Raw genomic sequence first — 26,724 nt, 5'->3', positions numbered from 1 at the left:
TGAGGTCCCACTGACCCGCCCCGCTTTGGGGACGTGTCACAGCCGCACAGCGGGAGTCCCTGCTGTCCCCATGCTGCTGGCTGGCCCTGGGCTCAGTGCTTCTGCAGAGCTCCTGACCTCCTTCCCAAAGCCCCTGCGGACGAGCGGGTGGAAATAGGCAGGTGCAGAGCCCTGGGGAGTGGAGGAAGCTCTTACAGCTGGTGATAAAGTCCTGATCCTGACAGCATCTCTTCTCCCCATGGCATCGTTATCCCACCCACCACCTGGACCAGGGCTTGGGCAGGCTGGGTTTAGCTGAGCTGAGCACACCACACTTGTGTCATCCCCTGCCAAGGCTGTTTGTAGCAGCACTTGCTGGCAGAGTTTCTTGCTCTGTTGGGCACATACAGCTGCTGACCTGCATTTGGCTTCCCCCTTATCTTGCAGAGAGACAATTCAAGCCTCTGTAATTAATGATTCTCTCCTGTCAGGGTCTTGGGTGAAGCACCAGCACAGGAAATTGGCTGGGCTAAGTGGTGTCTGTGCTTGGAGCCTGGCTGTGAAGGCAGACCTCAGCCAGCCAAGATGAATTGTGGCTTGGCTGCTGAATTCATTTTTCATCCTCGGGTCTGAAGACAGACATGGGAACAGCTCCTGCGCCGTCTGAGCTGCGGACTCACCACAGCCCTCCTCTGCCCACGGCCTCGTTTGCTGCCAATATCCCATGTGCTCACAGAGATCAGACCAAGGCTTGTTGGTCTGTGTCCCTGGGGGTTACTTGTGCTTGGGTTTTGCAACGGTGTTTGGGGACCAGACAGTCCAACGCCTCTCCCTGGAGAAATAAGGCTACAACATAAGGGGTTAAACCTCAGAGAGCAAGCGGGCTGCTAAATGAAGCACAACTGCTCTGATCTAACTTGAGGTTTGGTTAATCCCACCAGCTCACCCTGGATGTTGGGTCTGAGATGCTGTCAGCCTCGCAGGTACAGCGAGTGTGCACCAGGGCCACCATTTCAGAGAAAAGCCTCTTTATTTACCTTGTAGGGAAGCATAAGATTAAACATGCAGCAGGCTGCCTATTGTTTAAGGAAGATTCTTGTTCCTGTATCCTTGTGGTCACTTATCACATCCTTTTCACAGGAATCCCCTCTCCTGCCATTGGGGTGAACTGTGAAGCCCTCCTCTCAGGTGGCACCTTTTAAGGTTTGCAGTTGTTGGCAATTAAGGATGTTTTGGAGACTATTGGATGACTGGGCAAGGACCATAGCAGCTTCCCTTGCATTGATGAAACTCTGCCAGCCCACTGTGAGGGAAGGAGCAGATCTGCTGGAGTCCCTGAGGAGGAAGGATGCTGAGTGTGTTCAAACAGGGTGGGTTTACGCCTGTGCATGTGTGGGAGGGAAAAGCGCATTTTGTAGAAGTAGCTTTTCTTGGCATCGCACTTCATCTTGTTAATAAATCTCTTGTAACACCTCCCCGCAGAGCCCCTCAAGAAATCGGCTAGCGTGAGAAAGTCGAGATCAAAGATAAGCCTCCTAATCCGTTATCAGCAAATGAAATCAGACTCTCCATCTGCTATCAAAGGCCCCTGCAACCCAACAATGGGGAGCCAGCATCCGCCGCCTGCCCGCACAGATGCTCGGTCACCACCGCGCCGTCGCTGCCTCCCTCTTGAATTCAGCTCGGTGTCATCTCCGATTAGTGGGCTTGTGCTCAAAGCCTGTGGCTCCTCTTGGGAAGCGCCAGGTAGAGCTGATGTGCTGAAGCAAGTGCACGCACCTTGGCTGATAAACAAGCACTGAGTGGTGTATATAGCCATGTTCAATTTAGTGCTGTGTGGTCTGGTAAAGAAAAAAGAGCCCTCTCTTGGCCAGGATTGCTTTTGAGAGTGTCTGTGGAAGGAGGAGATGTAGAAGAACTCTTATGATGGGTATTTATTAATGACATGGCTGGGAGTGCCGGCTTTCCCTTCCCCCTCGCTCCATATTTGAGCTCAGACCCCTATGGGGGGGAGCAGGGGCAGCCCTGGGGTCTGTGGCTGCAGCACGTCACACCTCTGTAGATGCTCAGTGAGGGGACAGTCCTGCCTCAGATAGATGTATGGCGGTTGTGGTTTAGCCCCAGCTGGCAACTAAGCACCATACAGCCACTCATTCATCCCTCCCCAGCAGGATGAAGGAGAGAATAGGAAGAGTAAAAGTGAGAAAACTTGGGAGTTGAGTCAAAGATAGTTTAAAAAGTAAAGCAAACCAAGAGATTCATTCCTTCCTTCCCATGGGCAGGTGGGTGTTCAACCATCCCAGGACAGCAGGGCTCCATCGCTGGTAATGATGACTTGGAAAGACAAATGCCATCGCTCCAAATGTCCCCTCTGCTTCTTTCTTCTTCCCCCAAAATACATATTGAGCATGATGTCCTGTGGTGTGGGATATTCCTTTGGTCAGTTGGGGTCACCTGTCCCAGCCATTTCCCCTCCCAGCTCTTGTGCACCCTCAACCCCCTCGCTGCTGGGGTGAGGAGCAGAAAAGACCTTGGTGCTGTGTAAGCCCCGCTCGGCAGTAACAAGAACATCCCTGTGCTGTCAACTGTTTCCAGCACAAATCCCATACCAGCTACTATGAAGAAAATTAACTCTATCCCAGCCAAAACTAGTGGTTGAAGCTGAGGACCCCGTTTTGCAGGTAGGGCACAAAGATGCCACCTGACTTTTCGATGGCACTTGAGCACAGAGCTGAGACGTGCAGGCAGGGCTGGGGTGGGCAGTGTTGCCCTTTCTACCAAACCATCTCTCGTGCCTTCTTGCTCCTCAGGCTGATGATCACAGACTGGCTGAAATTGGAAGGGAGGTCTGGATGTCACCCGCAGCAGACACTGTCCAGTTCATCTGTGAGGATGAAGACTCCACCACCTCTCTCGGGATTCAACTTGCTGCACAAAACAAGCAAAAGAACAACACCAACAGCAGGTAAAAAATGGTTTAATTTAGTAACTAATTTTCTATAAAGTAATTATTTCTTTAAAAACCCAGGATTCGCTAAAAGTATCACAATTACTTTTTTCATTATGGCTACATAATGAAGTGCTCGTTTAATTAGTAAACACTTGGCATGCCTTTAAATAGGTTTTTAATTACATTAAAAGGACACTGCCAAGGTGTCTTTCATCTTTTTTAACAGACTTGGATATATTTTTTCCCCGATACTCAGATGCAGCTCTCTGGGTTTGATTGGCTGCTCTAGAGAGAAATTGGAGAAGATGTTTCCCTAGAAAAGAGTTTTGAAAAGGCTCATTTGCAGGTTCAGAGCTGAGATGTGCTCTCCCTGCCACCTTTCAAGGTCCCTTCAGTCCAAACTATTTTGTGATTCTATCAAGGGAAAGAAATAACAGCAGAAACCAGAGCATGGTTGGCGGGAGGCAGTGCTGGTGGCACCTCTTGGGGCTGTGTGCATGGGTGGCAATGGGGCTGGGGACATGTGCTGGTCCTTTCTGTCCCCTCTGAGCCATGTCTGCTGTGCTCCTTGTGCTTTTCACAACCTTAACAACTCCCTCTAATTTTTAATTCTCTGTGGGACAGGGCTACCCTGATGCTGCTCCGTACCCTGTCAAGGGGAGCCAAGGTCCCCAAGGTGCCACCTGCGCACTGGCTTCATTCCCACACCTGCTGCGGAGAGAAAAGTGGAGCAAACGCTTGAGAATAACCACGGTCATGGCTTTGCAAGACTTCCATAGAATATGAATATGTGGTAACATTTGCATAAATTATTCAAGGTAATCAGCACGGGGGATATTTCTCTGGCAATTTCACTTGGGCTCCTGGAGCTTGACGGTCCCACCTGCTGGGTGTGTGGCAGCCAGGGGAGGTCCTGGGCATCCCACGTCTCGCAGCTCCTCCTGCAAACTCCTCTCTCTCCTGTCTCCATGTGCTTTCCCTCAGCTCCCTGTGCTATTAACATCTCTAATTAGAGCTGCTTATTGATGTACTGCTGTTTATCTAAGTGCAGCTGATCAAGGCAGAGGAGCCACCGCAGCTGAATGTGAATCGCAGCTCCCTGCCTTGCAGCAGCCTGCACTCCCAGCACGGTGCTTCAAGGGCTGGGGGAACACAGAGAAAAGGAGCCAGAGAGTAAAGAAAAGGCGGAAGCAGAGTGTGCTGCCAGCCACGCCTTGTCCCTGGGTGACTCCAGGTTATGCTGGCATTTTCCTTGCTGGCAGTTGTTACACGAGGTGCTGTGCACGCAGTGTCCCGTGGGAGCGATGTCCCTGGTGCATGTGCCTGTGAAAAGCGCAGCCCTGGTGGGGTGTCAGAAAAAAACTCATCATATGGTGGGGGCCCTGTGAAGGAGATGCTTTTGTCCTGGCAGTTATAGAAACACCATCCTGTGGGGGTCATCGCAGAGCTGAGCACCCAGAAAGCAGCCCCAGCACCAAGGGGTGGATGGGTGGGTGGTGGATGGATGAATGAATGGGTGCTCACTGCAGGAGAGCCAGGAGCACAGGGCCCTGCGGGTATGAGCGTGGGGGTAGGATCCAAACCCCCAAAAGCAGCTGGGCAGATGGGTTTCCCCCCACACTTGGGATGCTGGGGGGACACAGTCCTGCTCTCTCCTCCCAACACAGGTACCTGGGAGTTTCTGAGTGTTTGCACCTCTGTAATGCCACCCCCAGATGAGAGCAATTACCAGTGCTGAGGCTGTGCTTTGATGATGTGGCCGGTACTGGTGTAACTGGTGTAGTGAGGGAGAAAAGGAGGATTAAATGCAGCACCATGAGAATGTGCATTTGGTCTCTGCCTCCTGCCAGCAGCTGGGCAAAAGTCTGTGCAATGAAATGAGTTGGATGCACTGAGGCAGCGTTCCTGACCTCCTCTCCTTGCTTTGAACCCAGCATCTTCTCCTGGACCACATCCAGTGACAGGAGGTGACACTTGGCCACAGGGCCTAGCAACTGGGTGTTGCAGGAGGAGGGATGATGGCTGTCCCTAAAGCACGGCCACCCCCCGGCACCTCTGACTGATCCTGGGGACAAGGTGGAGAGAGCCATGGACTCCAGAAGCAGTGTTTCCCTTCCCTGTTGCTGTCAGGTTTTATTAATTCCTCAGGCGCTGAAGTCTCTATTAATAACGGCTCTAGGATCTGGTGGGTGAGCTGGGTAATGAGATTCTCTACCTGCCGTTCCTGTGCTGCTGTGATTGTGTTTGAAGGACAAAATTCTATGTGGATTAGTTAAAATGAAAAACAAAAGTTAAAAAAAAAAAAACAAAACAGAAACAAAAAGGCTTTGTTTGAATTATTTACTAGTTTCCAGGAGACAAAGCAGTAATTGCAAGTGTCTTATTGCAGGTGTTTGGAGGGGGGATGCTCCTTCCTCCGAGCGAGGAGTCTGGTTATTTACTGGTGTTGGAGCAGATTTATCAATCCTCAGGAACGCCGAGCACAGCTTCAATTGCTCCTCAATTTGCTGATTCTGATTTTCTCCTCTTGGTTTTGTAAATTCAGAAGAGACAGGTTTAAGACAGCTTTGATGTGGGTAAACGCGCGAGCACAGGCTCTGCCGGCAGCACGCTGTGCCCTCGCGGGTGAGCGAATCCGAGGGAAAAACCACAACCCCAGCATCACACCCTGAGGAACTGCCTGGTTTTGTTGGTTTTGTTGGTTTACCAGCCCTGCCAGGGCCCCTCTGGGTCACTCAAATGCCACCGTGTGTTCCTCGTGGTGTCCCTTTCTGGACGCACGTTGTGCCGGGGGATCCTGAGCCTGAAGCAGCATTTTAGGGAATTGCTCTGTGCTTTTACTGCTCTTTTGCTTGACCGTTCCTCACCCCGATTGCCTTTGTCTGTCTCCTTTCAACCAAGGTCCTCAGGAGCCACCTAATTGACTTCAAATGGAACCAAGACTTGCTTGAAATTGAGTTTTACATTCCCCCCCACCTCTGTGACAGAGCGCCTGGTGACCCCAGCTCCTGCAACAGCTCACCGTCACTGTTCATCTGCAGGACAAGCATGAAAGAAAGAATGGCAGATAAAAGAAAATAGTGAAAAAAGATTCCATATGGTAATATGTGATCAATGTTCCTTTGTCTCTGTATTCAAATTGTGAATCTGGCTGAGGAGGAACAAGTAGAGCTGCCTTGTTGGAGATGAGAAGTTAATCTTTAAAGACAATAAAGATTTAGGACAGTGTAATTGCTTGAAGATTTGATACTTCAGGCTATTCAAACTTAAATCCTTGGCAATGGAGGTGATTCAAGATGAGGAGCAGTGACACCTTGGTGTCCTGGAGAGAACCTGCGGTGATGATGTGGACCCTTGGGGTCGCTCATGGCTCGGTGGTGGCAGGGGACACATGACAGCTGCATCCTGCCTGTCCCTGACTGTGTAAACCCTGAGTAGAAGATGAAGACGACTAGGATGGGAAAGGACATATGGACAGGTGAAGGAAAATGCATAACCTGCATGGCAGGACAGGGTTTGTCCTGGAGTTTGGGTTCATGAGGGTGTTTTTTTGGCAGCCCCAGATGCTTAGCAGGAGTGAAATCACCCTGTTTTAAGCCCCAGCTAAGGCAGACATGTTCTTGCTGTGGATGCCAAGGCCTGGATCTTGCTCTGGGTGCTCTCCAGCCCCAAAGGGGATTGGCAAAGCCCAGCACCCCTTTCCCTTCCCTGCTGGGAGCGGGGCAGGATTACCTCCCAATCTTTTCTGCTGTTGTGATTTTAAGGTGTTTTTGTGGGAAGGGAGCACATTAGTGATGAGGTAGATCATTATGGGCTTGTATTATCAGCAGTAAAGCAAAGTCACTTTTAATTCTTAATTCCACCATTGTCTGACAAATTTCTCTGTGAGTTTTCTATTCATCCCTGTTTTGTGGTGTTTTTTTTTTTTTTTCCCCTGGATCTCCACTAATAGAAATTGCTTTGTTGTTAAACTCAATTTCACTCTTGACTGGATTGAAATACGCTTATTTCCCTTCTAAAGTAATAATAATAATAAAAATCTGAAATTATTTTCACTGATGGCATATGAAAAGTGAACATTTTTCTTCATATGGCCTATCAGGTTGAAATGTCTGAGGGTTTCAGAGATGTATTTTTTAATGGTCTAATTGCATGATCTCAGCTCATAGCTGGGGGCTTTCCAGTTGTTGCTTTATAGATTTGAATAAGTCAAGACAATATATGATTTCCTAGGTGATTTTTGAAGTCTTTTGGCAGCAAAATGAGATTTCTCCCATCTTCTGCCTCCCAACGTAGCAGCCTTCAGCATAGCCAGGGCTGGTGGGCACCCAGAGAAATCACTTTGAGCTGGGCAGAACTGCCAGCAGCTCTGTCCCCAAGGGTGACAGGAGAACCCCCCAGGGGAACTGCAGCCCTGTTAATGCGCTGCAGCAATACAGATCCATCCCGGTACTCTGCTGTACAGCGCGCTCTCTCTCTCTTTAATTTTTAATTGCTGCTCTTGTTTCCTCTGAGCATCTCCCCTTGCAGCAAGGCAGTCAGGGAAGCTTTCTGACCCCTAAAGCTGGTTCAGGCTTTCCTTCTACCTTTTGCATTTTCTTCTTGGCGAAGCCAGGGTCGTTGCTGGGTTTAATCAACACAGTAAGAGAAGTGCAATCATTTCTCTCTCCGAGAAAGGGAAATTCAGCTTCCCTTCTGCTCTCAAAACACATAATCCTATTGGGAGCTGAGGAGTGATCCTTACCTCTCTTATTTCTTCTACTTGAAATGAATTAGCAGTTAATGGAAGTGAAGGATTCCCTGTGCTGACAGCCTTGCAAGGGCAGGAGCTTCCCAAAGTCCCCAGGTGAGGCTGTGCTGACACTGCCCTGTGTGGTCAATTACTTCTCCTAAGTAACAAGCGATAAGATGAGAGGAAGTGGCCTCAAGTTGCACCAGGGTAGGTTCAGATTGTATATTGGGAAAAATTTCTTCCCAGAAAGGGCTGTTGGGCATTGGAACAGGCTGCCCAGGGCAGTGGTGGAGTCACCATCTCTGGAGGGGTTGAACAGACGCATAGATGAGGTTCTTAGGGACATGGAGTAGTGACAGGTTTGGGGTAATGGTTGGATTTGATCTATGATTCTGTCTTATGCCTGCCCTGCCTGTGCACCTCCAGCAGGTACCCAAGCACCAGAGCTGTGTATTCCGTGCAGCACCGTGGGCTGCAGCACCCTGTGGTGATTGCAGCTGCAGCCCAGTGAGGGTCATGATGCTCCTCCTGCTCCCCAAGCACCATGGAGTGACCTGGTGAGCTGGGAAAGCTCAACCTGACTGCTGAGGGCTTCAAGCAGCCTCTAAACCTGACCAATCTCTGCCTGGGGATGCTGCTGGCTCTAACCTTTAATAATATCACAGAATAGTTTGGGTTGAAGGCCCTGTATCCCAACACAAAAAGCCAGAGCCATTCTGATGCCCTAAGAAAGCAGCTTCACCCACAGCCTGCACGCAGGACAAGATCATAGAATAGTTTGGGTTGAAGGGACCTTCCCAGCTCCCCCAGTGCCACCCCTGCCATGAGCAGGGACATCTTCACCAGCTCAGGTTGCTCAGAGCCCCGTCCAGCCTGGCCTGGGATGTCTCCAGGGATGGTTCATCCACCACCTCTCTGGCCAACCTGGGCTGGTGTTTCACCACCCTCATTGTAAGAAATTTCTTCCTCATGTCTAGCCTTTAAGCTATGCAGAAGTGCTGTGCACCACTGCTGGGCTCCCAGCTACTGTCCTGGGGAAGGAGGGAGCAGAGAATGGTGTCTGCCTGGGGTTATGTTGCACACACTGAGACCTCAGCCATCCAGAGAGCTGCAGGGGCCCTCGTAGTAGATAAAACACCCCACAGGTAGTGTCAGGTGTCCTCTTGCAGCTGCATTTTAGCTGAGCAGTGCTTGGGGTTTTCAGACTTGGAAGGGAAATAGCAATCAAGCCAGTGGATGAGTCTTCAATACTCGTAGCTTCAGCACTTTGGCAGCAGTAAGGGCATCCCAGTTTCTCTTCATCCCCTTCAGCAGTCTTGGGGAGCAGTGTGGCTCCTGGGCTCCCTGTGGGAGGGGACACAAAGGTGGCTTTAGGACACTGCCACCCCCTCCCTGCTCTTTTCCTGGTGCCTTCTCCAAACACCAACACGTGAGCAAATTTAGGGCTGGTTTTGCTGCCCCAAAGAATGGGCAGGAAGGCTGGATGTGTTGCAGGGATGGAGCAGGGCTGTCTGTAGGGGCACAGCAGCCCTTTGGCAGGCAGCTCCATGCCAGTGGGGTGGCTGGTGATGCTCGCCGGCACCAGAGATCGGTACCAGGCTCGGAGCCTTTCCGCCTTGTTGCTACAGAGATGGACAGAGGCGTGAATGGAGTAATTGAGGCTGAGCCAGTGATGGAGCTAAGTTGTTTTATATCAATAAAGAGCGCCTTGTACCCAGCAATGTCGCTTGAGGGGGATGGAGAAGTTACTGTGACTAAGTGAGCTTATGCCCAAAGCATTTGGGCATTGCAGCTCCTGCAATCAAATTATATTTCTTCTCTCAAGGGCGAAATTGTGCACGGGGAGAGCTTGAGAAAGTAGCTTGTCGTAGCACATTACAGCTCAGTGGTTTGCTGTGATTCTACTCCTCTGTGATCATTATTTTTCCATGAAGACTCAGTAGCTTGAGGCTCGAGAAGAAGCTCCAAGAAGAAACATGGGCAGAGTCTGAGCCCCAGGTTTTGCAAAGATTTGAAGAAGGGTCCTGGCTGGAGCAGGGACTCTCTGAAGGGTCCTGGGGTGCCTTTGGAGCCCTGGCAGCACTCAGGCATTGCTCACCAAAGGGGATTGCTGGGTTAGGGAGCTCTGGGACTTGTGCTAGTATGGTTACTTAAGCTCAGCTGAAAATTCCTGAGGTCTGTTGCCAGTCCAGCAGTACAGGGTGAGTCCCGTCTGCTGGAGGATGCTCTGGTGTTGGAGCTGGGACTGCAGCTCTGCCTCAGGTCACAGGTAGGATGGTGGAGGTGGCATCTGAAGCCCATACTGGAGATGCTCCATGTCTGCCTCTGGTTGGGCAGGGGCTTTAACTGGTGGAAAACTGGTTTCTTTTGTACCAGCTGTCTGCTGAACATGTTCTTTCCATTCTCTGCTGCTGCCTGATTTATAATAATAAGAAATATACGTGTGTGTATGTATAACTTCAGCACATGATTTTTGGGGCCATTGCTTCTAAGCTGCTGAAGAAGATAATTCACCACTTTGTTACCATCCTTCGATTTTAGATTTACTGCTCTAAACAGTCAGTGAGCTGGCAGTTAATTAAGTTTTTTGTTTCAAGCAGCAGCACAAGGAAGAAACCTTCTGCTGCAGTGGTTCTCCTTGAGGACCAGGGCCCTGTGGGGCCAGTGAATGTCACATTCTCATCCATGGGGTGACGGATGCTGCATGGGATGGTGCTGGCAGGAGTTGGGAGCAGCAGAGGTGTCCCCATCTCTGGACAATCACTCTCCCACGTGGAACCTGGGACAAGGCTGGATGTTCTGCAGGGAGAGGCAGGAGACCTGCAGCAAGGGGAGCAGCCAGCTCTGGTGGCTCCATCCTGTTCCTGCACATTGGGGTTCCCCCGGTAATCATGTTTATGAGGTTTTGCACATTGCTAATGGGGCTGTTACAACTTCACTAATGCCTGTGTGCTGCTGTGCACGCTAATGGACAGTTGCCGACTAATGTGCTGGCTGGAGCCAAAATAAAAGCTTGTTGAATGGGGATTGCCAAGAGCAGATTTCTGCTTTATTTTACAATTTTATTTTATTTTATTTTTTGCTGGCTGGTGCCAGAATGACAGGGACCGAGGCACCCTGGCATGGGGTGTCTGTCCAGCCCCGGGGGTCTGCATGGCCATGTCCATAAGGTCCCTATGGGATGGGCTTTGGGGTGGGATGTCCTTGCTGAGATGTTGGGCTGCTTGTATTGAAGAATAGGGAGAACAAAGGGTTTGAATTTGGCTTGACAGCACTGACTGCTGCTTCAGGGCCATCCTTTCTGCAAACCCTCAGCATGTCTGTGTGTCCATCTGCCTCAGCCCTGTGTTATCCTACTCAGACCTGGTGTGGCAATGACTTCTTCCCTATCCCCTGCCCACGAAAACTGTGGATAAACACAAAAATCCTGTTGTATTTATGAAACTCGAAAGGATGTGGTTTTTCTTCTCGCTTCTCCTTGGCAAAAAGTGCTGTTTCATGGGGAGAAAGTGCTGTTTGTGGAAAATTTCCAGCTGTCTTTCATCTCTGAGTTTGCCTGTGGCGGATGCTGTTGCAGCATATGCTACCTGGAGCTCTGCTGACTGCAGCCACTCCTGTTCTACACCAGGGAGGAGGGAGCAGAGTGAGCGCCTGGGATCCCTATGGAAATCAAAGTTACGGTATCACAACAGTCCTAGTACGACATTGCTTCTTCAACACCCTCATGGGAAAACATCAGGATTCTGCACAAGCGAAGGACCCCAAAACTAGTTTGTAAAAGGGGGTGGTTGGCTGTGTGGTGCTGGGAGGTAGATGCTGGCAGTAGACGGTTGAGCGACGTCAGGTTGTTGGGGTTGAAGGGATGTTTCTCACCCAGGGAAGCAAGCAGGATGGAGAAGGTTTGGGAAGGGCCATGGAAGGAGAGTGTCCCACCGTGGGAAAGGCAAAGGGGCAGCTTTCCCTCAGTGTCACCTTCTGCTTTATGGTGCCCATGGTGGTATGAAGTGCAGAGAGGGATGGCCAGCCATGGGGACAGCATGACATGAGGGGGCCCCATTTGCACCACAACCCCCATGCGCAGCAGCCTGGTCCTGTCCTGGGGCCTGGCCAAACGTGCACACTGAGGACAATGCTCTCCTTTCAGCTCTTGTTGGTTTGGTGCTCACCCTGCAGGGTGATGCGTCCCCTCCTTCATGGCTGGTGGGGCAGCTGGGCACCCTGGAGCCAGGGGATGGAAACGGGGTGTCCCCGGGCTCTGTGCACATCCAGTTACTTTAAGTCCAAAGCTCTGGGAGGCCTTTTGTGCCTGTCACCTTTCACGTGTGAGTCAGGAACACCTCTGCTGAGCTCAGCAGCTGCTTCTCTTGCCTCAGCTCTCATGTCCACTTCTTTGTCTTCCCAAGGACGCTTCCTTGCCCCATCCTGCCTGCCCCATGCCATCCTGCTCCTTTTAGCAGCACTCAGGGGTGCCTGGGGACACTTGGAAGCCACATGGTGGGCTGTGACTGTGATCCCCCAGAAATAAAACAGCATGATGGGGAAGCAGAGGCGCAGGCTGGTGCTGCCAGAGGCTGACTCCAGACCTCTGCTTTTCCCCAGAAGTGGGGCTCACCTTGCTTCTTGGAGCCCCCCAAAGCAAACAGCCCCCGGCGGGGGCTGCACAGTGGTGATTCTGGTTTAACCACCCCCAATTTTCACAAGGGCCACCCCCGGCTCCCAAAGTCACCACGCTGGTGGGACGCGGCCGCGAAACGGCCATTCTCCCCCCAATAATATCTCTTCCCCCGATCCCGAGGGAAGCACAGCACCCCCCGCCCCCGGGAATAACCCCCCGGGCGCCCCCCAATGCCGCTAGATGGCGCGCGGTGCCCGGCGCAGCCTGCGCGGGGCGGAGTTTCCTGCGCGGGGCTGCGCGGAGCAGCGCGGAGTGGGGCAGGGAGGGGAGGGCGTTGCGCCCGCACGGGCTGCGCGGAGCGGAGCGGCCCCGGCGATGGGCTCGGCCGGCAGCGGGTAGGGCTGAGGGCGGGCGGGGAGGAGGCTGCTCCGCGCCCGCTCCGCGCCCCGCCATGCGCCCCCGCGGAGCCCCGCGCTCCGCCCGCTGAGCCCCGCTCGCTGCCTCGGTGGGTGGGGGGTGCGGGGGACGCCTCCTCCCCCCCGCTCAACTTTGAACGATGATCACAGTCAACGCGGATGGGAAGATAATGGTCAGAAGATGCCTCGTCACCTTGAGACCCTTTAGGTAAAGTTGTTTTCCTTGTCCCGGCTCCCCCCGCCTTGCTCGTCCCCCGCGGTTCTCGGAGCACGTTTTGCGGGGTGGGGTGAGCTGTGGATCGCTGTGCGGGGGCGGATTGAGCCCATTTTAGGATGTCAGGGATCCAGGTGAGTTTGCCCGCAGGTTTTGCACGCTGGTCCTGCAGCACTCGCTGGCTGGTGGCTCCCAATTCACTTGTCACGCCAGTATCTTTTGGGGGTTAATTATAGGGCTGTTTGTCTTTATTTTAATGCGTTTCTCAGAAACGTGGGTATTGGTTCCCCTGGTTTAAATCCGCTCATACTGATGGGGATTTTGAAACCTGCCCTGAACCGGCAGCAGGGTTGGGGTTGATATCGAAGCCTGAAATCCTCTGGCTCCTGCATGCCTGTGCCCACCTCTGGCTTTCTTCCCCTTGGTGTAACTCCCCATTTTTGCCTCCATGCATTTGCTTTTCCCCACCAGTCCTTGCTCTCCAGTTTCCTTATTTCAACAGAGATCTGCTTTGGTTGCTCCCAGGCTTCAGACATATGGGAGATACTGGTAATTCCTTGGTTTTAATATGGGAAAAGGGACCAGAAACATTCAAAAAGGGAAAAGGCAGGTGGATGAAGCACAGAGTGGGGTGAGCTAAACCCAGTGGTTCCCAGTGCTCTCTGCTGTATTTGGGGGCTGGGGATCACTTAGGATCACTGAAGGGATCTACTTGCTGCCTTATGGCTTAGCCCTGGAGGAGGGGGCTGTGCCTGCACGGCTCGCTCGTGCTTAGGTTTGGAGATGTTGTCTGGCTCTCCCCTGCAGTTGCCTGTTCCTGTGATTCCTGCTGCTGGATCCCGCGGCAGTGCCCTGGGGCTGGGAGACCGGGCCAGGGTGATGTTGGGAAGCAGTGGCGGAGCAGGGACATGAAAGGTCCCCACACTTTGACCTTGTGCTTAGTATGGGGAGGGGAATGACTGTGAGAGAGGAGGGAAGGAGCTACACACCTCAGGGGTATGCTCTTTGGCTGGCTGTTTGCTTTCTTAAGTAGGTTTGAAGTCCATAGCAAGGAAGTGACTGGCTTGAGCATGGCTGTCCCTGGGTATCACTCCCAGGGTGTGGGGAGCCCATCTTCAGTGGTGACCTAGGGTCAGGCTGGGGAACACAGGGAGTGAGCCACAGGGTGGTCACAACGTCCCTTTAGAGATGGGGGTCTGTGTGGATGAGGGGTTTGTGATGGTAGGAGAGCACCAGACTGGAGGGTCCCTGGTGTCTGGAGCAGAGCCCCTGCACAGCCCTGTCTGCGTGCCCTGGGCTGGCATCTGCTCTCAAACCAGTGCAGACCTGTAAGGGTGCCCCTGGAACCAGTAGGGTTACCCTATTGTTAACCAGTCAGGCTTTCCTTGTGTAAGAGGGGAATTCTTTTCCCAACACCCTCTCCTAGCTGCCTTGTGGTGTCCAGCTCTGCATCTCCTCCACGTCAGTGTTGTGCTGAACCTGACCCTTCCACATCACGGTCCTGTGTCACCTTGCTCCCAGCCCAGCGTCGGCAAGGTTGGCAGTGCCCCGCTCCAGCCATAACCCAGTGCAAATCAGCACTGCTCCCCTAAAATCAGCACCCCATCTTCTCAGCTGATGTAAATCAGGGACTACCTGCAGGAGCAGAAGATAGTGGCAGTCAGGATGGATCCAGGATTTACGATGGGCTGCTTGTTGCTGGCAGGGCAGAGCCTTGCTTCTCTATGGAAGCCCACGGTGCAACCTGCTGCCTGGTGTAGACTCCTGGCAGCGGTGCCATCAGCAAACAGTGAGGAGGAAACCTGGCCCTTTGCACCAAAACATTTCATTAATCACCCTCCAGACATGCTTAGCAAAGCAATGCAAAGCCCTGAGCTGTGAAAGTGCCTGCAGCAAATAGGAAGGGGAGAGAGAGCACATCAGTGTAGGAACGGTTTGTAGAAATGCCCAAGGATGGCTCTGATTTGATCTCAGCAGCCAAGGATATTTCATTTGTGACAGTTTCAGGTTTGGGCAAGAATTCACCGTGGAGCCCGGGTCCAACTCACCCAGCTCTTGGTTTTGCCGAGAATCGGGAGTTCAGGCAATTTTGCCAGCTGGAAACAAAAGCCAGGCTTTCTATGTGTCTGTAACATGGGCCAGTAAGAGAATTCACTGTAGTCCGCTTCGTGGAGCAAGATTCTTGTGGCTGAGCATTATTTCAACAGTGCCGTGACGGTGTCGGGCTCTGAGCAAAACAAGGTTTGCGGGAGAGGGAGCATTTTTTATTAGCCTGGCTGCTGCTGTTTGAAATTGTGGTTCAGCTTTTAGGCTCAAGAGACCTGGGTGTTGAAAAGTTGCCTAATAAAAGATATTACCTTTCTTTGTATCTCTTGGGTTCCCTGTGCACCTGCGTAATATTCTCCCTGTAGGTCCCAGCTGGGTGATGCAGCACCGTGGGCAGACAGTCCCAGTGTCACAGCCCCATCCTTCTGGTCCTGCTGCCTTTCCTTCCCACATCACCTCCCAGCTCATCGCTCAGACCCTCCTGCCCGCATCCAGCTTTCAGTTCTATGAGCCAAAGTCTGAAATGATTGGAGCATCACTTCCAATTTTCACTAAAGACTTGGAGAATTTGGCTTCCTTCTCTTTTGGGCACTGAGCCAGGTTGCAGAATTGTGAACATTTCAGTGTGGGGAGGATGTGGAGAGGGACTTGGCGCCAGAACCATGCCTGGGCGATGAATTAAACGTGACGTGTGATGACAGACAAAGCCAGCGTCCACGGGAGATGTTACTTGATTGTTGCAGCTCTGTGATCTTCAGTGAGCAAGACTTGATTTTGGGGCCAGGTGTACCAGTGCATTTGGTGGGCAGTTTGGAAGATCTGGGCCCTGATAGATACATTTTACCTGCTTCGTGGTATTTTCTGCATAAGGGGTTTCAGCTCAGTTAAGGCTGGGCTGTGCATTTTTATTCAGCTGGAGAAGATGAGCACAAAGTAAGAGATGAGGTTCCCAGGCTGAGCGTCCGTCCCTGCAGCCCCCCTGCTCCCTGGAGCACGGTTGCTGGGCTGGATCCGCTTCTCTCCTAGCATGTTCATCCTGGTTAGGCTCTATCTATTTTTGGGGGGATCAGGAGGGGAGGGAAGCATCCTGCATCTCCTCCGCTTTCTCTGTAATACAGTCAAAATCAAAAGATTTTGTCTCCTAATGAGATGCTAGAGCACAGATCGCCTTTGAATCTTTTTCCTTCCTTCCTCCCTCCTTTTCCTTCCTCCCTCCTTTTCCTTCCTCCCTCCTTTTCCTTCCTCCCTCCTTTTCCTTCCTCCCTCCTTTTCCTTCCTCCCTCCTTTTCCTTCCTCCCTCCTTTTCCTTCCTCCCTCCTTTTCCTTCCTCCCTCCTTTTCCTTCCTCCCTCCTTTTCCTTCCTCCCTCCTTTTCCTTCCTCCCTCCTTTTCCTTCCTCCCTCCTTTTCCTTCCTCCCTCCTTTTCCTTCCTCCCTCCTTTTCCTTCCTCCCTCCTTTTCCTTCCTCCCTCCTTTTCCTTCCTCCCTCCTTTTCCTTCCTCCCTCCTTTTCCTTCCTCCCTCCTTTTCCTTCCTCCCTCCTTTTCCTTCCTCCCTCCTTTTCCTTCCTCCCTCCTTTTCCTTCCTCCCTCCTTTTCCTTCCTCCTATTGGTATTTCACTCCTTGCCAGAGTACAATTGTGAACATTAAAATGCATAAAGGTCTTGCATGATGATGAAGATATTGTCAACAGGAGGGGTGAGAATGAAGAGCAGGATCAGCTCTAGTTATTTACTCAGGTGATGCTTTGTTAAAATGCCCTGTGGGGAAGGGGGCAGCTGGCAACAGGATGGGACCTTGGGTGGGTTTTGTAGCATGGTGGGCTCCCAGGGAGAACCCTCGGTTGTGGGCTTGGCTTTGACCTCCTCTTTTTCCTCCTCCAACTTGTGCCTTCTCCACTCTGCTATTGGTCTCTCCTACCAGGGAGAGACTGTCTATAGCTTGTTTAAACTGCTTTCCACGCCCCAGGGCAGGCTATTTCAGAAATAAAAGGGACTTGAGCTGCTTTGCCCCTGCACAGGGATGTTGGGCAGTTTTACCGAGCTGTGCCTGGCTGCGGGTCAGGGAGCATTTGCGTGGGGCTGAGTGTGCTGCTTGCAGAGCTCGTTAATGCTAACGAGCCCAAGGTGTTGCTTTTTCTCTTGATTAGGTGGGAGGTGAGAAGGGCATTGGGAGCTGCAGGGTACTGCTTGTCCAGAGCCCATGGCCAGGTGACCTTGGTCTGCTGGGACCCAGCTGGGGACAGATGGATGGATGAACAGACAGACAGGGGTGAGATACCCGTCTGGGGTGGGCAGGGCTGATCCTCCTTTGCTCTTGAACTGCCTGATGCTGAGAGCAAGACTGCCCTGGGTCTGAGCTCCGTGTGCCTTGACTGGGCGAGAGCAGCATCGGAGCTGGTGGGATGGAGGTGGGAGCCTGCGCGGTCCTGGGAAGACTCTGTGTCTTGCCCAGGAGCATCTGCAGGCAGGAGATCCAGCAGGAGATCCAGCAGATCTCTCCGGGGAAGCCCAGTCTTTGCTGGACGCTGTGCTTCCGCTCTCCACAACATCTCCTGTAGCTAATGAGTGCTTTGAAGCAAGTTACTTTACTTGCCAACCCTTTCCAGCAACAGATAATTGCAGTGCTGGCGTGTTGTAGCCCAGACTTAATAACTGGCTCCTAATCCTCTGCCTTTTAACGACATGATAACGATTAGAGGGAGGGCTGTGGCATTCCCGTTCCTTTGCAAGCCTTTCTTTGCGAAAGCCTGGCCTCGGTGTTGGGTGGCTGTGCTGTGTTTCTGTGAGCAGTTTCTGTGATAATGTTGTGAACTTGCAAAGTTGAATCACCAGTTCCTGCTTCCCTTCGGCTCAGGGATGCTGAGAGGCAGAAATGCCAGCAGGCACCCCTGAGGGCTTGCTCAGCTCCCTATCCCACATAGGATCTATCTATTTGAAGACAAACCCATTGTTTCCCAAGGCTGGCTGTGAGTTGTCTTTTCTCCTTTTCCTTCTTGAAATATGCCTCGGGTTTGGCCGGCTGAGGTCCCTGGTACGGCTGTGGCTCTGGGAGCTGTCATACACGGTGCCTGGCAGCGGCTCTGTCCGTGTGTCTGCTGGAGGATGCTCCAGCTCCACGAGGACCTGGACACAGTGGCAGCATCCCTGAGAATGTGAAGTGGCCAGGTCATTGTGCTCCCTGGTGCACAACCCTTGTGCTTGCACAGAGTTCCTCCTCCAGCCTTTTCACACCCAAAAAGTTACTGGGCTGGATTTGGTAGGAACAGGAGCAGGGCTGAGAGCTGCTTGGCTGGGAGCGACATGTGGATTGGTGTCCTGCGTGGCACATCCCTGTGGGACACACTTTCTTGCCGTCCTGGTCTGCGCTCTGGATGAACAAAGCGGTGATGGGACAGATCCAGGTCACCGCATGTGCCATCAGCACTTGTCCCTCCTCATCCTGATGAGCACAGGGCTACCCGTGCAGGCGATGCCAGACACCATGGTAAATACTGGTGGCCTAGTTACAGGGGAACAAAAGACCTTTTTTTGAGGGGGGAAAAAAAATAAAAGAAAAGGTTTTATTTTTTTAGATCCTTTGAGCGGAAGGGAAGTTACAAGGTCTTTCTTTTCTCTGGACTGTCCCAGGAGGAATATGGGAATTATTCATTGTTGTGGTTTCTGTGGTGTTCTGGGGCTGTTGGCTCCTGGGCTGGATCTCATGGAGCATCAAGGGCAGCTGAGGTCCGGTTCAGCTTTCCCACCGAAGGTCTGAGTCTTCTGCTCCCTCGCCAGGCCTGGCCATTGGAGCAGACTGCAGGGATTTCGGAGGGTGTTCCCTGGCAAAATCTGCCTACTGGGTGCCAGGGTTTGGGCAGAAGCATCTCAGGCCTTTTCATGAAGCGTGTGTGTGTCTGGCCATGGTTGGGGTGAGGTCCTTGTGTGCTCTGGTGGGGCTGTGGCTGCAGGGGTGCTCCTTGCTGGGACTGTATGGGGGGAGCCACTGGGATGTAGACGGGGATTGTCCCAGCTGCCTCTTCCAGAAACCCCCCAAAAAGTGGCTCATGCTGCTCTGCAGAGGGGTTACCTGGGGGGACAAAGGGTGGTGGGGTTGTCTGAGGAGGAAGCTGGTTACTCGTCACACATTGCTGCAGCTTTGCTTTCCCTCCTGCAGGATATTCGTGCTGGGCATTGGATTTTTCACCCTGTGCTTCCTGATGACATCTCTAGGAGGGCAGTTCTCAGCCAAGCGCCTGGGGGATTCACCCTTCACCATCCGGACCGAAGGTAAGAGCAGCTCTGTGCCCGTCCTGCCCCACGTGATGCTTGATGACACCTGTGCATGTGGTCCAGCCGAGCTGACAAGCACCAGGGATGCAGGGAGGATGGTGCTCGGATGCCTCCATCCCCAGGGCTCCCTCCTGACTCATCTCAGGGATGTCAGGATGGCTCAGGGTCCTGTTGACCCTTCTCGTCTTCTAGAAGAAAGCCCTTGAGGTGCTGGAGCGAGTTGAGAGAAGGGAATGGAGCTGGTGAGGGGCTGGAGCACAAGTGTGATGGGAGCGGCTGAGGGACCTGGGGGGTTCAGCTGGAGAACAGGAGCTGAGGGGAGACCTTCTGATCTCTGAACTGCCTGAAAGGAGCTTGGAGCCGGGGGGGTCGGGCTCTGCTCCCCAGGAACAAGCGCCAGGATGAGACGAAACGGCCTCAAGTTGCGCCAGGGGAGGTTTGGGTTGGATCTTGGGAACAATTTCTTCCCCAAGGAGCTGTCAGGCATCGGAACAGGCTGCCCAGGGCAGTGCTGGAGTCACCATCCCTGGAGGGCTGTAAAAGAAAGTTACTTTCCTCCAGAAGAAGAAGACTAAAGTGCTGGTTTCCAGAAGTCAGATGGTGCTCTTAAACTGCTTAGTTGACTTTTGGAGAGATGAATGTGCAGCCCACAGCAGCTGGCTTTGCTGTCTCCCCTGTGGATGGAGCATGTGTCACCTGTCATTTCTGCCCCCATGCTCCCCTAATTGTTCCCATCACCAACTCCATTAAACCCCTTTTCCAAGGGACTGGGCTTTGCCTGGCTGACCTCGTGCAGAGCAGGTTGAGGGATTGGTGCCTCTTGGTATTTTCTGCATGTCCTACCATGATCAGGGTACCTGCCCCTGCAAGGAGGGTGGGTGCTGTGTTAATGTCCCTGTCCCCATGCCAAGCTCAGCTCCCAGGAGGGCTGGTTATAGGGGATTTTTTCCCTGTTGGTATGAGAAGCGACACACGAGGCAGGTGGGCAGAAACCCCTGGACCAGCAGCTTCACCAGGATACGCTGGGGCTGTTCTTTTTTCTCTCTGGGTGTCCTGAGCAGCTCAGCACTGAACCTCGAATATTCCAGTCCAAAGGGAAGCTTATGAAACCGTCCCCAGACTTGCCCGGAGCTTTCTTGGCTTCTGAACTGTGAGAGCAGCCAATCGAAACCAAAATGAAGATAGACGTAAGGCAGGAGCATGGAAAGGAGAAATGGATAATGTCACAGTCCAAAAGTTAATCCCATTTTTAATTTTACTTTTATATGAGAATCCCTTTCTTGAAGGCTCTCTCCAAAAGCCAAGTTTCTCAGTATGTGCCAGAAATCATTCCTCTGGTGGATTCTGTGCACGGTGATTCGATGCAGCACAGGCTTTGCGTCTTAACAATAAATAAAAAAACCTTCTGAAATGCAAGTTATTTTATACTAATCCGCTGCTGTCAAGTAAACACAGACAAAGTTTCCTTTGTTTTGAAATGGCTATGGAGAGAATTTGTTCTACAAACAAAGCTAGAGAAAAAAAGAGAACAGACAAGTCTATACATTTTGAATGTGGGAGATGCTTTGAGAAGGGCTCTAGACTCAAGAGATTTGAGGTTTTTGTGCCCTCTTCTCCTTTTTAGGATTTAAAATATGCGTTTTTTTTTAAATTTAATTTATTTTTAAAATTTATTTTATTTTTTAAATTTATTTTTGAATTTGGTTATTTTATCCCCCCCTCCCCCATCTTTCAGTTTTGTTTTACTGCTGGAGTGAAGCTGTCTTGGGACAGGGGGCTGATCCCGAAAAAGCACCCAAATCTCTAATTGTGGTCGCAGTGTGGCCGGGCGGGTTCGCCAGCCCCCGTGCCCGTGCCCCGCTCTGATATTGGCGCCGATGCACGTCCCGCTGGTGGAGCTTGCTGCTGCAGAGGATTAGCGGAGGAAAATAGGTTATTAAGTGTTAAAATGTGATTAGATGTAGCTGGAATGCTGCCTGCAATTGCTGTAGCTAGTTTAAAAAATGGAAAGGCTTCTGATTTCTCCTGCTGTTGGTTCCTGTATGGGAGGGTATGAGGTGCTGGAGGGATTTGCTGCAGCCCCAGGGGCTGTCCAGGACTGGTCCTGGTGTCCTGATGTGGCTGGAGCTGAGCTCTGCCCTCGCTGTGGGCTTCTGATTCCTGCAAGAGGGCTCTGATTTAATTTCACCGGACCTTGGTGGCACTTTGATACAAGTGCTTTGAGTGGTTCATCTGGATAACTCAGTGCTTGGGGTCTGCATGCTGGAACAGCGGTTCTCCCGCTGAGGTCCTTGGATCTTGGTGCCTTTGGGAAGTGGTGGTTTGCTGAGCCCTGAAGTTGTGTGTTTACTCTCCCTGTAACTGTCTTTTTCAACCCGTTTTCAAGTGTTTCCTGCCTGAATTGATGCTTTGCTTGAGAGCTCGACACCTGCCTTTTTCCACCCCAAAATGAGCTCCCAGCAGCATCTCCAGCTGGTTTGCTGTTGGTGACCACAAACGGGTGCTGTGTGGGGACAGGTGACAAAGAAAGGACAGGGATGAGGTGAGAGCTGATTTTACAACACAAAAAGGAAAAACAAGTTAGCAGGGGTGAAGCACATCTCTGCAAGGCTGTTGCACCTTGCCCTAGGGTGCTGAGATGTGTTTTGGAGTCTGTGAAACACTGTCCCAGGTTGGCCAGAGAGGTGGTGGATGCCCCATCCCTGGAGACATCCCAGGCCAGGCTGGACGGGGCTCTGAGCAACCTGAGCTGGTGAAGATGTCCCTGCTCATGGCAGGGGTGGCACTGGGGGAGCTGGGAAGGTCCCTTCAACCCAAACCCTCCTGTGATCTTGTCCTGCGTGCAGGCTGTGGGTGAAGCTGCTTTCTTGAGGCATCAGAATGGCTCTGGCTTGTTGTGTTGGGATACAGGATTCTCAGGAGAGGTCCAGCAGACAACAGCCAGGACATGTTGCAGTGGAAACGGTGCTTAACATCACCCAAGCCCAGCCCTCCTGTGTTCCAGCTGCTGGAGTGCTCTACCTCTCCCACGGCTGTTGCTTGCTCCAGTTCCTGGAGTCTCATCTGCTTAAAACAATTTCTTCCATCACTGAACATAGAAGAGGAGGAAGAAGGAGGTTGTTTTGAGCTGTGCAGCGCAGCTGAATACTTTGGTCTTTGTGGCTCTGCTTCTCTCCAGAGGGGTGTTGGTGGAGGGGGCAGAGGAGCGGGAATTGTGCTGCAAAAAATAATGTTGAAGGATGCTTGGGGTTTTGTAGGGCATCTTCACCGTTCCAGAGTCATAACACTGAAGTGATGAGATCTGATGTTAGTTCAGTCCCTGAGGAGCGGAGCAAAGAGGCCAAATAGAAACATGAGAATGTACATGATCTCCCTGGGGGGGTCCTTTGCTCCTGCTCCTCTCTTCTGCTTTTCCTTCTGCTCCAGCAGCGTCCCAACTGGGTTAGCATGGCCAGGTACCATCAATTTGTTCTCACAGAAGATGCAGAAAGGTCAAGCTCCGATTTGCTAACGATCACAGTGAGTTTGAATAACTGTCATCCATCCTCACAGCCAGCTGTGCTGGGAGAGGAGGAGGAGGAGGAGCAGGTGAATGATCCTGACCCACTCTGCACCCTCTGTGTGGGACTGATGGTGAGGGAGGACAACAGAGGAGGGGACAGCTCAGTTCAGCTCTGCCTGCGATGTCCTGGCTGCTGCAAGATGATGCTCAGCCCCAAGGAGCTTTAAAGCAAAACACAGATGTGTCCCTCCTCACGTCCCCATTTCTCTTGGGAGAGGTGATTTCTGGACCCATTTGCAAACTTGGGTCGCTGCCACTTGTGACAGATCCCAGCCTGCTTCTCAGTTATTTCTTCTGGGCAGAGACAGGAGCTTGAGTTGCGCAAAATACCCAAAAGTTGCTTTGTGCTTTGACAGCCCTTTGTCCTACCTGACCTCACTGGAGAGAGCACCCGGGAGTGAGAGCTGGTGCTGCCGCCTCCTTGAGATGTCATACACAGATGTGCCGTGCCAGAGACGCTCATGTTCCCTTTGCTTTCAAAAAGTCATGCGAGTTAAGTTATAAATTTATCCTGCTGCCTTTAATGCACAGTGAAGGCGACAGGAAAACCAGTTGCAAAGTCTTGTGTAACCAAGTGATGGTGACGGGGGGTGACACGGGCAGAGGGAGGGAGGGAGCCGGGCAGACTCTGCTGTGCAAACTCAGCACTAATTATTTGCAGTTTCTTCCCCGGTGACTTATAACCCTCTCCCGGGCTGCTTGTGCTATGTTTTGATGTTGAGCAGCTCTGGATAACTGTCTGCAGCAGTTTGTAAGCAGCTTGTCAGGATTCGCTGCCGGAGCGCGTCTCACCAGCTGGGATGCTCGTGCGGGTGGGTGGAGGGAGGGATGAGGTTTGTGCTCACGATCTGAATCCAGAATTTGCTTCTGCAAAACCATCTTGAAAGGCAGCAGGGGGTTCCCCTCTCTGGTCCCCCTCTTCCCGCAGTGCCTGTGGGGTTGTTGGCTGGAGCATCTTCCCAGGTCCTCATGGAGAGGCTGTGGGTAAGCGGGTGCGTGTCACCTCCCTGGTACAACTGGGACACACAGATCCTGCACACCCCCATTGCTCAATTGTCCTGCTGCTGCATCCAGATCTATGTTTGAGTCTCCTGGAGCCCATGGTCAATCATAGAATCATTTTGGTCGGAAGAGACCCTCAAGATCATCAAGTACAACCATTCCCCCACCCCTGGCACTAACCCATGTCCCTGAGAACCTCATCTCCCTGTCTGTTCAACCCCTTCGGGGATGGTGACTCTGCCACTGCTCTGGGCAGCCTGTTCCAATGCCCGACAACCCTTTCTAATCCATGCGAGAGCCGTGGGGAGCAGTGTGCTGTGCGGCTCCTCCCTGCCCGGGGCTCATTTCCAGCCTTGCTCTGTCTGTCCCATCCCAAGCAGCCTCAGGGGCCAGAGCTGATCCTGCAAGAAGTTGCCTGGTTGGTGCCAAGCAGAGCTCGTCGGTTCTGAGAGCACATCTGTGGTGAGGGGCTGTGCTGGGGGAGATGGACTTTGGCGTTTTCCTCACCCAGAAAAAAGGCTGGAGCGGTGCACTTATTCTGCTCTTCCTCTTGAATATAGGGAGACTTTTTTGCTTATAGGTTGAAGTGGTGCTCTGTGCTGAGGAATGGCTGTTGGTGACGGTGGTGGGTGCTGCTGGCAGTGACTGTGGGTGCCAGCTGCCCCCCAGCGCCCCGTGCAGCACCCTGGGGTGCAAGATGCTGATGCTGGGGTTGCACCCGCATAGGCAACACAGGGCTGCCCTTAATCTGCACTTTTTTGGAGCAGACCATTGCTTTGCCTGGGGAGGAGAACGTGGGGTTGATAAAAAGCACATGTCCTCTCCTGCACCACCTTCTCCTGGTGTCCCTGTGTGCCACTGTGTTTTGGTCCTGGGGTGCTGCATCCCCTGTTGGGTTGTGAACCTGCCCTGTGCTCCTGTCTCCAACCCGGGCTTGGAAAGGGAGTTTAAATTGGAACTGTAGAACGTTACTGCTCTTATCCAATTGTGGTTGCAGACAGGGAAAGGAGTGCTGTGAAAATAAAGACATTAAGAGCATCTGTGGGGGTTGCGCATGATACCAGGGGTTACTGCCCACTTCTGCAGGGAGGCACTGGAGGAATAAAATGCCCATTGGTGCTTTGCAGGGCACAGAGGGGTAAGAAACAGCACAAGGACTGCTGAAGTAGCAGTTAAGGCTTAATCCACCCTGGGAGCACATCTGTTACTGAAGAAGTGGCCGTTTGATACAATTGCTGCTCAGAATTGAATGCCTGCAGGCTTAAAAATTAAAAAAATAAGTGCCACCCAACTTATTGAGAGATGGAGACGTGAATTGGTGAGTCTGGAGCTGGCGGGCAGAGGTGGAGGTCTGTGTGCAGGGATGTGCGCTGGCCCCAGCGCTGTTATCTCCATCAGCAGTGACTCCCAGGGAATGATTAAATCAATTAATTGATTTTCTATAGCTCATAAGGAAGTCAAACGGCGTTTCCATCAACGTGTGATGAGCAAACACCCCACCACAGCCAGGAGGGATGTTAATGTCTCTTTATGCTTTTATTGCCTCGTTTCACTCCTAAATCAAAATTCATCCTGAGCCCGGGAGGCAGCAGGTACTTCAGAAAATGAAACTAGCACAGTGGGAACCATAGCAGCCTCTGTGAAAGCTGTTTTTTTCCCACTGATTTATTTGTTGCTCTGGCCTAAACAAGAGACCAGGGCTCAGTTCAGCTCAGGCAGAGATTAGCTGAGGCTCGTCCCGTGGCTCTGCCAATGCCCCCGGCTCCCATGAGCTCTGCTTTGGGCTTCTGCCCCGCTCTGCTGCTGCTGGAAGGGTCTGGCTGCTCGTTTTGGCTGCAGCTGATGGATTTGCAGGAAGGGGATGATTTATTCACCCCTGGAAACCGAGTGGCAGGATGCCCGGTGCTCTTTGGCCAGTATTTTTGGCTGAAGGAAAAAAACGGTAATAATTTTAGAAATGTTAAATTAGTGAGTTCTGCTGTTTCTGAAACATAATGTTTTGGGGCAGCTGTAAATAAGGCTGTGGACTCGAGCGCTGGGCATGCGGAGCCAGAGGCGTGATGCTGGTGCTGAGCCACCCAAACCTGTCCCTGGCTGATCTCGGGGCGAGCAAATGCAGGGTCGGATCCTTCCTCTGCCACAGGGGTTTGGGCTGATTTCTTGCAATCCTGAGGCTATCGGCTCTTGATAATACAATTTTCCCTGGGTCAGCAGTGGGGACTGTTAGGAGAACTAGGTGAGTTAAGCGCTGATGCCCTTAGAGATATGCTGTCTTGTAAAGACCAAGCACCAGGAGGTGGGTTGGTGATGGGGGGGATCCCTGGTTGAGGGGTCTCTGGGGCTGCCCCTGTGCCATGGGGCCGGTGTGTGCTGGGGGTCCTGGTTGCAAAACCAGGGTCCAGTTTTGCCCAGGCAGCATCCAGCCCGGTGCTGGGTCCAGCCGTGCCCCAGGAACCCTGCTGTCCTCTGGGCTTTGCTACTGGCAGCTGCCCTTGAGTGAGCCCTGCGCTGGAGCCCTGGTGTTTTAGGAAGCAATTTAAGATCGATGTTAATCTTGTAGTTTGAAAGCCTTGCCTGCAGTGTGAGGTGTTTGGAGCACTGCAGAACAGCTTAAAATGCAATTTAAAATAGTGCTGGCTGGCAAGAGAGGAGCAACTATAAATACCCTGCTGGTACTTTAAAAAAAGAAAAAAAGTGGAAGGGGGATGAGAAAGGGGAAATAGATGGGTTAAAAAATAAAATTATATAAATAAAAGCTGAAGTGCAGCTTGTGCATCTTAGTCCCCTCTTCCCCAGCTGCCTGCCTCCCCCAGCCCTTCTCCCCAGGCTGAGCTCAATTTGTCTGGAGAGCGATGGCTTGTGGTGGGACTTGATGTTCCTTGTGTGACATGGGGACAGTCCCACAAGTCTCTGATATGTGGTTGGGGGGGGAGGGGGAGG

General features: G+C 52.2%; 1 protein-coding gene across 1 annotated transcript in view; it reads left to right on the top strand.

Moving 5' to 3' along the window:
* The first annotated feature begins 12,643 nt into the window (after positions 1 to 12,643).
* MGAT5B (alpha-1,6-mannosylglycoprotein 6-beta-N-acetylglucosaminyltransferase B) overlaps positions 12,644 to 26,724 on the top strand; it is a 58,792-nt gene continuing 44,711 nt past the window's right edge. Inside the window, exons 1-2 of the mRNA XM_065852373.2 lie at positions 12,644 to 12,900; positions 19,105 to 19,217. Coding sequence (XP_065708445.1) covers positions 12,833 to 12,900; positions 19,105 to 19,217 — 181 coding nt within the window. The 5' untranslated portion in view covers positions 12,644 to 12,832. The remainder of the gene's footprint in view (positions 12,901 to 19,104; positions 19,218 to 26,724) is intronic.

This window comes from Patagioenas fasciata, chromosome 18, assembly GCF_037038585.1.
Source record: "Patagioenas fasciata isolate bPatFas1 chromosome 18, bPatFas1.hap1, whole genome shotgun sequence".
In the NCBI taxonomy this organism is placed as follows: domain Eukaryota; kingdom Metazoa; phylum Chordata; class Aves; order Columbiformes; family Columbidae; genus Patagioenas; species Patagioenas fasciata.
The sequence above is the reverse complement of the archived record's forward strand: the minus strand, read 5'-3'. Positions and strand labels throughout refer to the sequence as shown.